Source organism: Puma concolor, chromosome E2, assembly GCF_028749965.1.
Source record: "Puma concolor isolate L17-30 chromosome E2, mPumCon1.1.hap2, whole genome shotgun sequence".
NCBI lineage: Eukaryota > Metazoa > Chordata > Mammalia > Carnivora > Felidae > Puma > Puma concolor.
The window spans coordinates 13,953,368-13,965,989 of NC_141681.1; the positions used below are offsets into that span (position 1 = coordinate 13,953,368).

At 51.3% G+C, this 12,622-nt stretch overlaps 1 protein-coding gene across 5 annotated transcripts in view; it reads left to right on the forward strand.

Annotated features, from left to right (window-relative positions):
• IL34 (interleukin 34) overlaps positions 1-12,451 on the forward strand; it is a 79,872-nt gene extending 67,421 nt beyond the window's left edge. For 3 of the 5 annotated variants that reach the window (XM_086688944.1, XM_086688943.1, XM_086688945.1), the window contains 6 exons: positions 803-1,217; positions 7,160-7,293; positions 8,086-8,163; positions 8,449-8,610; positions 11,443-11,578; positions 11,816-12,451. In XM_086688944.1, the coding sequence (XP_086545070.1) occupies positions 1,190-1,217; positions 7,160-7,293; positions 8,086-8,163; positions 8,449-8,610; positions 11,443-11,578; positions 11,816-11,988 (711 nt within the window). In that variant the 5' untranslated portion in view covers positions 803-1,189 and the 3' untranslated portion in view covers positions 11,989-12,451. Of the gene's footprint in view, positions 1-802; positions 1,218-1,983; positions 2,149-7,159; positions 7,294-8,085; positions 8,164-8,448; positions 8,611-11,442; positions 11,579-11,815 lie in introns of those variants that run through there. The other 2 variants (XM_086688946.1, XM_086688947.1) reach the window with 2 other exon arrangements.
• Positions 12,452-12,622: the final 171 nt, after the last annotated feature.

The following is a 12,622-nucleotide window of genomic DNA, read 5'->3' on the forward strand; positions in this document are numbered from 1 at the left end:
CACAGAGCCTGTTTGGGATTCTCTCCTCTCTCTGACCGCCCCCCACTTGGGTACACATGCAAACACTTTTTCTCTCTCAAAATAAATAAATAAACTAAAAATATATATATAGGGCTTCTGATTAATTTGGAATTAAATAATTCATTGTTTAATTAAATAACATTGAATCATTAAATCATTAAATAACGATTTTTTTTAAAGTATATGTGCCATGCAATATTTGGGACATACTTATACTAATAAGTATTCATGACATAATTATACTAAAAAAATATGTGTTGTTGGTATGAAATTCAAGTTTAACTGAGCACCTGGTGTTTCATCTAGCAACCCTATTAAGAGGGGGTCAAGGATTTGGCGAATAGGAGATTGGGACTAAGCCTGAAGGTAAAAAGAGGGATTAATACTCTGCTGTTTTAACCTCATGGCCACCTGAGTAGCCTGAGGTACTTTACTTACATGCAATATCACCTCCTTCAGGAAGCTCCCTTGATTTAACCCACTTGGCCTTTCGTTCCCTGGTCCTGCTTTTGTTTAGGCCTGTGGCTGCCGGCTGGTGTCATCGTGATTCACTCCCTGGCCAGTGCTGCCCTTGGGATGTTCTGAAGTCATTTCTTGTATGTGAGCCTGTTTCCCAGAGTAGCCAGCCTCCAGGGCTGGGCTGTGAGCCTGCAGTCATTCCCGGGGGTCCCTGCCAGGTGGTGGGTACAGCGCACACATAGACTCTTGGTGCCTGCAGCTGATGGCTGAGTGGCAGCACTGCTCTTACATAATCCGTTTCTCTCCTCCTTTCTCTTTCCAGAGCCAGATTTCACATTGAGCAGCTGCAGACGGAGAAATCAGAGAAAGCACAACCCAGCCCCAGATTCCAAGGGGCCTGCTGGGGACTCTCTCCTTCTGCTCGAGAGGGAAAGACCCCGAGGCCACTGTCTCAGGCCAGATCCTGGCTGCCATGGGACTCGCAGCTACTGCCCCCCAGCTGCCCTCCACACTGCCAGGCAGATAAGGGCAGGCGCTGCCCCAGGAGCACCTGCCGCCCCCTGCCGGGCCACTCCTCTGTGGTCAACCCTCCCCCAGCTTTGGGCCACCTTTGCTGACGCGAGGCCATGTAGGCCCCACCTGGGCCTTTGTGGATACACACACTGCTGGGGACACCGCCTCTGCTCTCTGGGGGACACAGCGTACCACCATGCCCCGGGGATTCGCCTGGCTGCACTGTGAGTACTGGGGGGGTCCTTGGAGGCTGCCCCGGGAGGCCTTGGCCCAGAGCCGGGCTCTGCTGTAACCATGGCAACTGGGCCATTCTTGCTGGTGGGAAGTTGAGATGCTTCCCAGCCGAACAGCCTCGGGACTCCCGTGGCTGCCCTCTGCCCTGTCTCTAGCTGACCCGAGCTCAGACCGTCATGGTGGGTACAAGTCCTAGGTTGGGTGGGTATGGTCAGTGGGTGGTTAAGGGGATGGGGCAGGCACTGGGGGCAAGTGGCAGTGTTACCTTCTTAGGCTTATTAGTGCTACTGTGTATGGGGGGTGGGGGCAGTGGTGGCAGAGAGGATTTCTGGCCTCCCTGGGTGTGGCCAGCCCGGGGTGGAAGCTTGTGAAAGTGTCTGGGCCCCAAAACACGTGGGAGAAGTGCTGCCAGGTGCTGGAGAAGGCAGCCTATTCCCTCTGTCCCTCCCTCCATAATAGAACAAAATTAAAAGGCAGAAAGAGAAGTGTTGTTGGTAAAAAGAAAAATAAGTTGAAATGAGGACAGAAAGCGTCTAGAAAGCCTCTCAAGCCTGCTGGTGGGAGGCCAGACCAAGATCCCTTCAGACTCCAAGATTCAATTGAATTGACTCAAATTCAACACATTTTTCTGGTGCCTCCCATATGCCCACTGGAGAGTTACTGTCATGGCAACAAGGACCCAGGCTGGCTCGCACCCCTCTCTCTAATGCCTGGCAGGGAGTTAGGTGCTAGGAATTCCCTCATGAGGTCCAGGATTTGATCCTGCAAGGGATCCAGCCTGGTCCTTGTGGAGGGATACTGCAAAAGGTCGAGGCATTCAGAACAGGCAGAAGGACCTAGATCCCATGTTCTGGAAGTTTCCAGGTCGTGAGGAGCAAGAGGAGCAGCATGGGTGAGGTGCCACTTGAAATCGTTTCGGAGGTGGGCAGTGTTCACACTGGTAGATGTGAGAAGGTGAAGACAGGGTCCGGGTAGAGGAAACAGCTCGAGCAAAGGATCAGCAGGTGGGACTGTGAGTGGCTGGGCTGGAAAGCCAGTTTGGGCCCAGATGATGGAGGCCTTGAAAACGAGGCAGCATGGAGCCCTGGAAGGTTCAAGATCTGGGGACTTGGGGTTGTCACTGGGAATTGCTCTGCTTTCGGAAGATCAGTCTGTGGCTGCTGTCACAACCTTCTGGGCAGGAAGTGATGACAGTCTTGTTTGTGAGATGGCCGTGGAAATAGAAGTCATGGCCTTGGCAAGGATTGGCTGTGGGGTGGGAGGCAAGAGGGGGTGCAGATCAGAGGCTTGTAGATAAAAGGATGCTGGAGGGTGCTGGAGAAGGATGGGCTGCTATAGTTTAGTATCTTAAAACAGAAATTGATTCTGTCCCAGGTCTGGAGGCCGGAAGTCTAAAATTAAGGTGTGGGCAGGGTGACGCCTCTTCCAAGACTCCTTTCTGCCTCTTCCTGCTTCTGGTGGCTCCTGGCATTCCACAGTTTGTGGTTGTATCACCCCAATCTGTGTCTGTCTTCTCATGGCCTTTCCCTCTACATATCTCTGTGTCCTCTTATAAGGACGTCAGCCATTGCATTCAGGGTAGGCCTTCATTTTATCTGTAAAGACCCCATGTCCAAATAAGGTCACATCTGAAGTTCTGAGTGAACAAGAATTTGGGGGGGGGATGCTATTCAAGTCCCTCCACAGGCTCAGATTTGGTCGCTGGGGGTGCTGGTGGTGGACAGTTCCCATTTGTCCTTGCACAAGGGGCTGTCCCCAGGAGAGGTGCAGCCCTTCCCCCTCCCAGCCAGGGACCCAGGAAGGTAGCTCCTTCCTCACTTGCTCTTCTTCAGCCTCCTGTTCTGTCTTGCGAGGGCAAGACTAATGCCCTTGCAGGGACAGGGTTCCATTGGCTGTGGGGCCCTCGGGGGTGCAGAGCAGCAGTGAGGCTATTATGGCCCTGCTGTCCCTGTGTGGTCACCGGTTTGCTGGCCTGTTTCTCAGGGTGGAAGCAGCAAAAAAGAGGCTTAAATTTGGAAATGGTGGTCAGTCTGAAGATCTAAAGGAGGTCTGGTTCTGGGGGGAAGGCACATCATCCAAGGACAGGGTTCCTGGTGCAGCCCATACATGCCAGGCTGGCACATGGTAGCTTTCTAGGACTCAGTGCTGCCTCGGAGCCCACAGTTGCCAGGCACCAGAGACCTAAAACCAGGACACAGGTAAGGGCAGCTAGGGTAGGACTTCAAGTGTGGAGTGGGCAGCCGTGGGTGACTGCCACATGAGAAAGAGGACCAAGTGTGGACAGATACTGATTTTTAAAGACAAGATGCAAATTCAGATTTGTATATGAAATCTCTGTGAACCAGATATGGCCCTTGGGACACCAGTTTGCTACTGTCTCTGGAGGTCAGTGGTCCTCAAAGTGCAGTCCCCAGACTGGCAGCAGTAGCACCTGGGAACTTGTTAGAAATACAAATTCATTGGGCCCACCCCAGACCTACTGAATCAGACACTCTGGACCCTAACCAGCTCTCCAGAAAATTCAGGTGCATGTTCCTGATTCCTCGCTCAAGGTCAACCCCCAAAGTGCTCAGTGAACGAGGTCATGTTGTGGTTAACTGCATTATGTGTTCACATACTAGGGGCCAAGCTGTCTGGTCAAGACAATGAGTGAATTGGACAGATGGTGCAAGACACAGAGATTGCAGGGGGCTGGTGCAGGCAGGGGAGAGCCTGGGAAGGGAAGGAGTCATGGTGAGACCTTGAAAGAGGTCTGCCTTGTAAGAGGGTACCCAGGGCAGGGGCAAAGTGTGAGCAAAATCTGCGAACCAGGAATGATCTTGATGTGCAGGGGGTGCCCGGCTCAGGGGCTTAATGGTTTAGAGACGAGACAGAAAGCATGCAGAAACACTCATTCAGTTTGTGTTTAACTGTTCCTTTGTCCAAATGTCAGATCAAGCACTTGGGAAGAGACAGAGAGAGCAAATGCAAGATGTATTGCAAATTTGCAACCCTGAGAAAATGTGGTTGGCACATTTCTGTGAGAGGAGGGACTGGTGTGCTGTAGCCATCTTGGGCATGGGGTTTGAGTCCAGAACGTTTCTAGTGAGGGCCCAGCCAGAGCAAAGGCATTTGAAGCACGACTGAGAAGGGGAGAGAGTGACAAGAAGCAGGCCCAGCCCAGTGAGGGATCAAGAACAAAAGTCTCCCTGGGCACCTTGGTGGCTCAGTTGGTTAAGGGTCCAACTCTTGATTTCTGCTCAGGTCATGATGATCTCACAGTATGTGACTTAGAGCCCCGCATTGGGTTCCTTGCTGACATTGTGGAGCCTGCTTGGGATTCTCTCTCCCCCCCCTCTCTGCCCTCCCCTGCATGTGTGCATGCGCACACACTCTCTCTCAATAAATAACTTAAAAAAAAAGTCTCCCTGGGAATGCAAGCTGGTGCAGCCACTCTGGAAAACAGTATGGAGGTTCCTCAAAAAACTGAAAATAGAAGTACCCTATGACCCAGCAGTTGCACTACTAGGCATTTATCCACGGGATACAGGTGTGCTGTTTCGAAGGGACATGTGCACCCCCATGTTTATAGCAGCACTATCTACAGTAGTCAAAGTACGGAAAGAGCCCAAATGTCCATGGATGGATGAATGGATAAAGATGTGGTATATATATACAATGGAGTATTACTTGACAATAAAAAAGAATGAAATCTTGCCATTTCCAACTACATGGATGGAACTGGAGGGTATTATGCTAAGTGAAATTAATGAGTCAGAGAAAGACAAAAATCATATGACTTCACTCATATGAGGACTTTAAGAGACAAAACAGATGAACATAAATGAAGGGAAACAAAAATAATACAAAAACAGGGAAGGGGACAAAACAGAAGAGACTCATAAATATGGAGAACAAACTGAAGGTTACTGGAGGGGTTGTGGGAGGGGGAATGGGCTAAATGGGTAAAGGGCACTAAGGAATCTACTCCTGAAATCATTGTTGCACTATAGGCTAATTTGGATGTAAATTAAAAAAAAAAAAAAAGTCTTCCTAAGTTCCAGGAAGGTGGGTGGGGAAAATGCAATCCGTAATTCCTACTCATGACCAGGAGTGTGTCAAGCCTATTTTGGGGGGGGGGGGGGGGGGAAGAAAAGAAAAGAAAAGAAATTATTGCTTTTGACTATAACAATATATTGATTGTAGGATATAAAATATGTCCTACAAAATATAAAGGACATAAAAATTTCCCATAGAGATTTGATACATTTCCTTCCACTGCATTTCCTATGCATACACATTTGCATGTAATTAATGTAATTCACATCATGCTGTGTAGACCCAGAGGAGGTGTGCTGAGTCATGCTTTTTTAAGACTTTACTAAGCATATCATGAGTATATTTCTTATCACACAAGCATATCATAAACATTCTTTGACAATGTGGTTTTTTCATCTTATTTATTTTAGAGAAAGATAGTGTGCATGGGGGAGAAGGGCAGAGGGAGAGAGAGAGAATTCCAAGTAGGCTGCAGGCTGAGCATGGAGCCTGACTAGGGGCTCAATCCCACGACACTGGGATCATGACCTGAGCCGAAACCAAGAGTCAGACACTCAACTGACTGAGCCACCCAGGTGCCCTGACAATGTGGTTTTTATTTGCTCCACTCATTAATGAACATGTGGGCCATTTACAGATTTTCACTATTATAAGAGAATACTGCAGTGGGAGTCTTTGTCCACAAATTTTTTGGTGATGGCTTCCTTTTTTTTGTTTTCCTTCATGTTTATCCCTAGAAATGAGTTTAATGGGTCAAAGGGTGTGGACATTACTAAGTTAACTAATAATAAAACTGCAAAATTGCTTTCCAAGATAAGAGCACCTGCCTTACTGCTTTGTCAGCACTGTTATTAAAATGAAATTTAAAAAACCCACTTTCCATTTTGATAGGTGAAATATGACACCTGATTGTTTTAGTATGTATTTCTTTACCTTTATTGGTGTGTTTGATTTTTTGGATACATCTCCCGCACCTCTGTTTCCTTTCTGCTCTGATCAATTTGACCCTTGTTCATATTTTTTGCAAATTCTCAGGTTTTTGTTTGTTTGTTTGCTTGTTTGTTTGTTGTGAAAGAGAGAGAGAGGGAAAGAGAATCCCAAGCAGACCCTGCACCATCAGTGCAGAGCCCAACGCTGGGCTTAAACTCATGAACCATGAGGTCATGATGGGAACAGAAACCAAGAGTCAGAAGTTTAACTGACTGAGCTACCCAGGCACCCCTCTCAGATTTTTTTTGTAAGTGTTATTAATTCTGGGAATCACAAAAGCTGTTTTTGAGGTCACAGTGACACCTAGTGGTAAAGGCTGGTAATGTTCACGAGACAGCAACTCGTTTGCTGGGAGGGAGGAGCAGCAGCCTGATTTGCTTGCTCCCCAGAATGGACAAACTGGAAGGCCTGTAGTTATTTGTACATCTGAGAGGAATGCCAGGGTCAGTTAGAGCAGGGAGGAAATGGTTCTGCTCACACAAAAGTCATTTGTAAAGTTGGAACTAGAAAGTCCTCATCTCCTGGATCCCCAGATGGAAATGCAGACGTAGGCTTTGAGGACACGTCAGCCCTAAATGGGGTATGAGCTGAGGTTTCCCTGGAGAGGAGGTTGTGCCTTCCCCAAGGGGCAGCAGTGGGGAGGAGACAGGACACCAACCTCAGGGTGTGACAGCTGGGGGGCTTTGCTGGCTAAGGGTAGGGGTACACCAGCCAGACTGCCCATGCTTGCCTGGCCTTGCTGTCTGAGCCTGGGCCCCAGGGAAAACATCCCCTGTGGTGGAAAGGCCTCCTTGGGGCTCTATGGCCCTGTCCCTCCCATGACCCGGAAAAGGGAGGGCAGATGTGCACAGCTTTGCACAGGCAGGCAGTGTACTCATGTGTTCCGGTTGGTCACTGTCCACAGATCTCGGGATCTTCCTTGCCATGGCCTTGGGGAACGAGGGTTTGGAGATGTGGCCTTTGACCCAGAGCGAGGAGTGTGCAGTAACTGGCTTTCTTCGGGACAAGCTTCAGTACAGGAACCGCCTTCAATACATGGTAACTGTGAACCCCCCGACTGTATTCCCCTTCCCGAGCTCCTGGACTCACAGCGTGTAGGACGTTTGGGGCCTCAGCCCTGAGCTGACCGTGGCCCCTTTCTCCGCCTTTCTCCACCACATCCAGCAGTGTACCTGGTTCACACTTACAGTCCTCTCCCCTGCCACCCTTCCCTGGGGACCTCAGCACATAAGGTCAGCACATTAGCTCAGCACATAAGGTCTTAGAAGTTGGAATGGGTGGCTCCCTTTGTGTAGGGCAGAGAAGCTCACGTGGCACCGTGGCAATGCAAGACTTTTCTTTTTTTGACAGCCTTCCTGAGCTATAACTCACATACCATACTATTCACCTATTTAAGTGTACCGCTCAGTGGTTTTTAGTACATTGGCAGAGCTGTGCAACCAGCACCATAAGTTTAGAGCAATCTGTTGTTTTTTTTTTTTTTAATGTTTATTTCTGAGAGACAGAGACAGAGTATGAGTGGGGGAGAGGCAGAGAGAGAGGAGACAGAATCTGAAGCAGGTTCCAGGGTCTGAGCTGTCAGCACAGAGCCCAATGTGGGGCTTGAACTCACGAACCACCAGATCATGACCTGAGCAGAAGTCAGAGGCTCAACTGACTGAGCCACCCAGGCACCCCTCCCCCGCAAGTGCATATTCTTCATAGAAGGCCACCTCTGCCATCAAAGGGCTGGTTCTTGGTCCTCTCCTCCTGTATCAAGTTGGGAGTTGGGCGAGGCTGTTTGAGCCATTTCTGACTGTGACCTCATGGTTTGTTCTTGTGTTTCCCCAGAAACACTACTTCCCCATCAACTACAGGGTGAGCGTGCCTTATGAGGGGGTGCTCAGAATGGCCAACATCACCAGACTGGTGAGAATCCCATCCTGGGCTGGGAGACCCTTGCCTTGCGGGACACCCCATGGGCCCAGCCTGAGAGGCACATTGATCTTGGCAGGTCATGTTGCCAGGGGCCTTTCCCAGCCCCGTAAGCAAGCCTGCCCTTGGCTCGGGCTAAGATTTCTCCCTGTCCACAGTGGATGCCCATGGTCTGCTCTCTTTGTGGGCACAAGTTGGGTGGCAGGTGGTCAGAGTAGTGGTGGGGAGGGCCCAGAGGCTCAAGTCTTGGGACTTCAACAATTTCTCCTGTCCCCACAGCAGAGGGCCCAGGTCAGCCAGCAGGAGCTGCGGTATCTGTGGGTCTGGGTGAGCCTCAGTGCTACTGAGTCAGTGCAGGAAGTGCTGCTTGAGGGCCACCCATCCTGGAAGTTCCTGGAGGAGGTACATACGCTGCTGCTGGATGTTCAGCAAGGCCTCACGGTGAGCTCCGCGGAGGTGTGTGTGTGTGGTGGCCAAGGAGTGTTGAGGGAGGATGGGAAGACATGGAGAGTTCCAGCATGTCCTGAAAGGTATGGGAGAAATGGGAGAGAGGAAGAGAAGGCCAGCAGTGCCCCGTGGGTGGCCTGGGCTGGGGACAGGAGATGTTCTAGGGTCTGTCTGTCTTGTTCTGTGATCCTGGGCAAGTCATTGAACCCTCTGGCTTTGTTTCTAGAGGTTCCTTTTGGGGGAGACAGGGAAGGAAGGATGAATGGGTGGAGCAATGAAAACAGGAGGTTTTTAGGGCTATGCAGTTCTTCTGTATGACACTGTAATGATGGACACATGACATCATGCGTTCATCCAAGTCCACAGCACGGACAACACAGAGAGTGAACCCTAATGTAAAATACAGACTTGCAGTAATAATAACAATGATAAGGTTCCTGCTAACTGCCTGCTCAGCAGGGTTGATCTGAGGCCTCAGGGATGCATCCTGTAAAGAGCCTATGGAGTAAGGTCACGGGGTCACTGTGAGCCCATACAGGCCACATGTGTGCTGTGGGACCCCCTGCCCACACCATTTTGCCCTACTCCCCAGCGCATGGTGTCCTCAGGGGCCTGGGGCACACTTGCCCCGGGGAGCCCCACCTGCTGCCCAGCTGGAGCTGTGAGCTGCGGGTGACACCAGGTCTTAGGAGCCCGCAGCTGCTAGGAGTTCTGGGGAGGCTCTGGGTTTGGCAGGGGATTGGAGGCCCAGAGGTCTCCTCGGTGGCTCTTTCATGCCCTTGGGCAGTGTGAGTTGGAGCTGACCTGAACAGACAGTTTTGCATCCTTGCCTTTCTTCGAGAGCCTGACTCTGAGCTCTTGGGAGCTGCAGAGGAGGCTGTGGGTGGGTTGAGACCTGTCCACCCAGGTTGTTAAGAGTTCAGAGTTAACCAGCTTTAAAAAAATTATTTTTAAATGTTTTTTTTAACATATGCGTGTTATTTTTTTTTTAATTTAAATTTTTTTAAATTTACATCCAAATTAGCATAAAGTGCAACAATGATTTCAGGAGGAGATTCCTTAGTGCCCCTCACTCATTTAGCCCATCCCCCCCACAACCCCTCCAGTAACCCTCAGTTTGTTCTCCATATTTATGAGTCTCTTCTGTTTTGTACCCCTCTCTGTTTGTATATTATTTTTGTTTCCCTTCATTTATGTTCATCTGTTTTGTCTCTTAAAGTCCTCATATGAGTGAAGTCATATGGTATTTGCCTTTCTCTGACTAATTTCACTTAGCATAATGCCCTCCAGTTCCATCCACGTAGTTGCAAATGGCAAGATTTCATTCCTTTTGATTGCCATTAAGTGTTTTTGTTTGAGAGAGAGAATGAGAGAGCGAGAGTGTATGTGTGTGTGTGTGTGGTGGGCAGAGAATCTGAAGCAGGCTCTGTGCTGACAGCAGCGAGCCTGATGTGGGGTGTGAACCCATGAACTGTGAGATTATGACCTGAGCTGAGGTTGGACGTTTAACTGACTGAGCCACTCAGGTGCCCCAGGTTTAAACCAGCTTTTAAGTCTGTCTTCTTTCTCACAGAGTTAATGGTCTGTGACCCGCTCCAAATATGCCCAGCATCTGGTGGGCAGTGGGCTCTCCCTGATGGGGAGTGGGCCAGGGGGACATGCCCCTTCTCCTCCTGTCACCCTTGCTTCTCTTTCCAAGTCCTTGTAGATTAGGTTTGTAGGGTTTCTGTGACAAATTACCACCAAACAACAGAAATTCTTCTGCCACAGGCCTGCGGACGGGAACCCCACACTCAGGGTATCTGCAAGGCCAAGCTCTCTCTGAAGGATCTAGGGAAATAGAACCCTTCCTGCCTCCTCCAGCTTCTGCTGGCTGCTACTGTCGTTGGCTTGTGGCCACATCACTCCAGCCTCTGCCTCGGCCCTTACATGGCCTTTCCCTCTGTGCCTTGCGTCCTTTCTCTCACAAGGACGCCAGTCATTGGATTTAGGGCCCACCCTAAATTTAAAATGACCTCACCTGGAGATCCTTAATTACACCTGCAAAGATCCTGTTTACAAATAGGGTCACATTCACAGGTGCCAGGCGTTAGGGCTTGGACATGGCTTTTTCGGGGATGGGGGGATTGGCAGGTCACAACCCGATACAATTCAACCCAATTAACCACCTTTAAGAAGGTCCTCCCCCAGCTCAGGCTCTGCATTTCTTTTCTATGCGATGTCTTCTGCAACAGCCCTGGCCCCCTGCCCTGTCCCCTCACTGTGCCCTCCTGCCACCCACATCGTGCTCCCGGTTGTTAAGTACTGTCAGAGAAACACCCCGAGCTTGGAGCCAAAGACCCGCCCGGCCCGTGTGCCGTGCACCCAGGCCTCCTCATAATACGATCCTCGTGAGGGTCCTTTGTCTCATTCTTTGTGGGCAGTAGAGGTCTCTGAATCCCAAAGGACAGTCTCCCCAGCCCAGGCTGCCTTGTGTGGTGGTGGCCGGGCCTGGGTGAGAACAGCAAGGATGCCCCCACCTCTCCCCTGTCCTGGCGGGCCCCCCTGCAGTCATTTTCCCAAAGATGGAAAACAGGAGCCTCTGTGTCAGGCTTGGGTGAGGGGCCTTGAAGGGGACTCTCCCAGGAAACCTGGCGCCTGCAGGAAGAGGCAGAGAAATTACCCATAAGCCTCCTGTCACAGGAAGTCCCTTTCTCTCGTGGTTTGTGCAGCTCCAGGCAGGGCAGCCTCCAGGGTTCTCCTGGGACATGGCCCTCCCTCTTCACTGGTGTTGAGGGGTGGTGGTGCCTGTGGTTCTGACCGTCTCCACGGTCTCCTCCCTTCCAGGATGTGGAGGTCAGCCCCAAGGTGGAAGCAGTGGTGTCGCTCCTGAGCACCCCCAGGTTGAGCCTGAAGCTGGTACGACCCAAAGCCCTGCTGGACAACTGCTTCCGGGTCATGGAGCTGCTCTACTGCTCTTGCTGTAAGGAGCTCTGAGTGGAGGGGGTTGGGGGCAGGACGCCGGGTTCCAAGCCCAGGTCGTGGAGCAGAGCCAGGACCCTCCCGAGCACGCCTTCCACTCCCCAGGGCTGTAGGTCATTTCTGAAAGCCAGGATGGGCCCTGGGGCCAAGAACAATGAGGCTTGGTCTGGAGATGAGGTAGGTGTTGACCACTCCTGTGGTCTTTTTTTTTTTTTTTTTTTTCCCCTGCCTCCTGCAGGTAAACAAAGTTCCGTCCTAAATTGGCAGGACTGTGAGGTGCCGAGCCCTCAGCCCCACAGCCCGGAGCCCTCATCGCAGTGTGTAGCTGCCCCGCTGTACCCTCTGCCCCAGCAGCCCCCCATCTCCCTGCCCCGCTCCCCAGGACCCAACACTGGACCCCCGGCTCAGTGAGGCGGCTGAGGGCACAGGGCAGAGGCCTTGTGCCCCACCTGGCCTGTGTGGTGACCTGTGTGGGACAGCTGGAGGTGCTCCCGCAGGAGTTTGGTGGAGTCTGAGACTTATCTGGGGGGGGGTGGGGGAACCCCCAAGACAGTGTTTTTCCCTTGAGGGAGATTCTGTGCCTGAGAAGGGCTCAGCTTCCTGCATTCTGTACCTCACAGTCTCACCTGGAGCAGCCGGGGTCCAGAGCCCCCTGAAGGTGGACAGAGCTTGTCCCCTCCCTGCACCACCTGGGCTGCCTCGCTTGCCTGAAGGTGGTGCCCGGCGTGTCCTGAGGCCTGCAGAGGCTAGACCTGTGCCAGGTTGGGGGGTGGGCGGGCATGGGGAAGGGGCAGAGCCAGACACCACATCTTGCCACAGTGGATGCTCTTCCAGTCCCTCTTATATTTTCTATTAAACACTTGCTTGTTTTGTTTGGGTTTGGTTTAGTTTGCATCTGTAAAGGTGAACCCCAAGTGCAGGAGGCAGGAGAGAGGTAGGCTTGTGTGGTCCTGGGGCCTGGGTCTGGAGATTTGGATTTGGGATGGATGAAGCCTTAGCCTGGGGGCCTGGAAATGGTGTTTGAGGGAGGGAGTTTCTTCCAGAC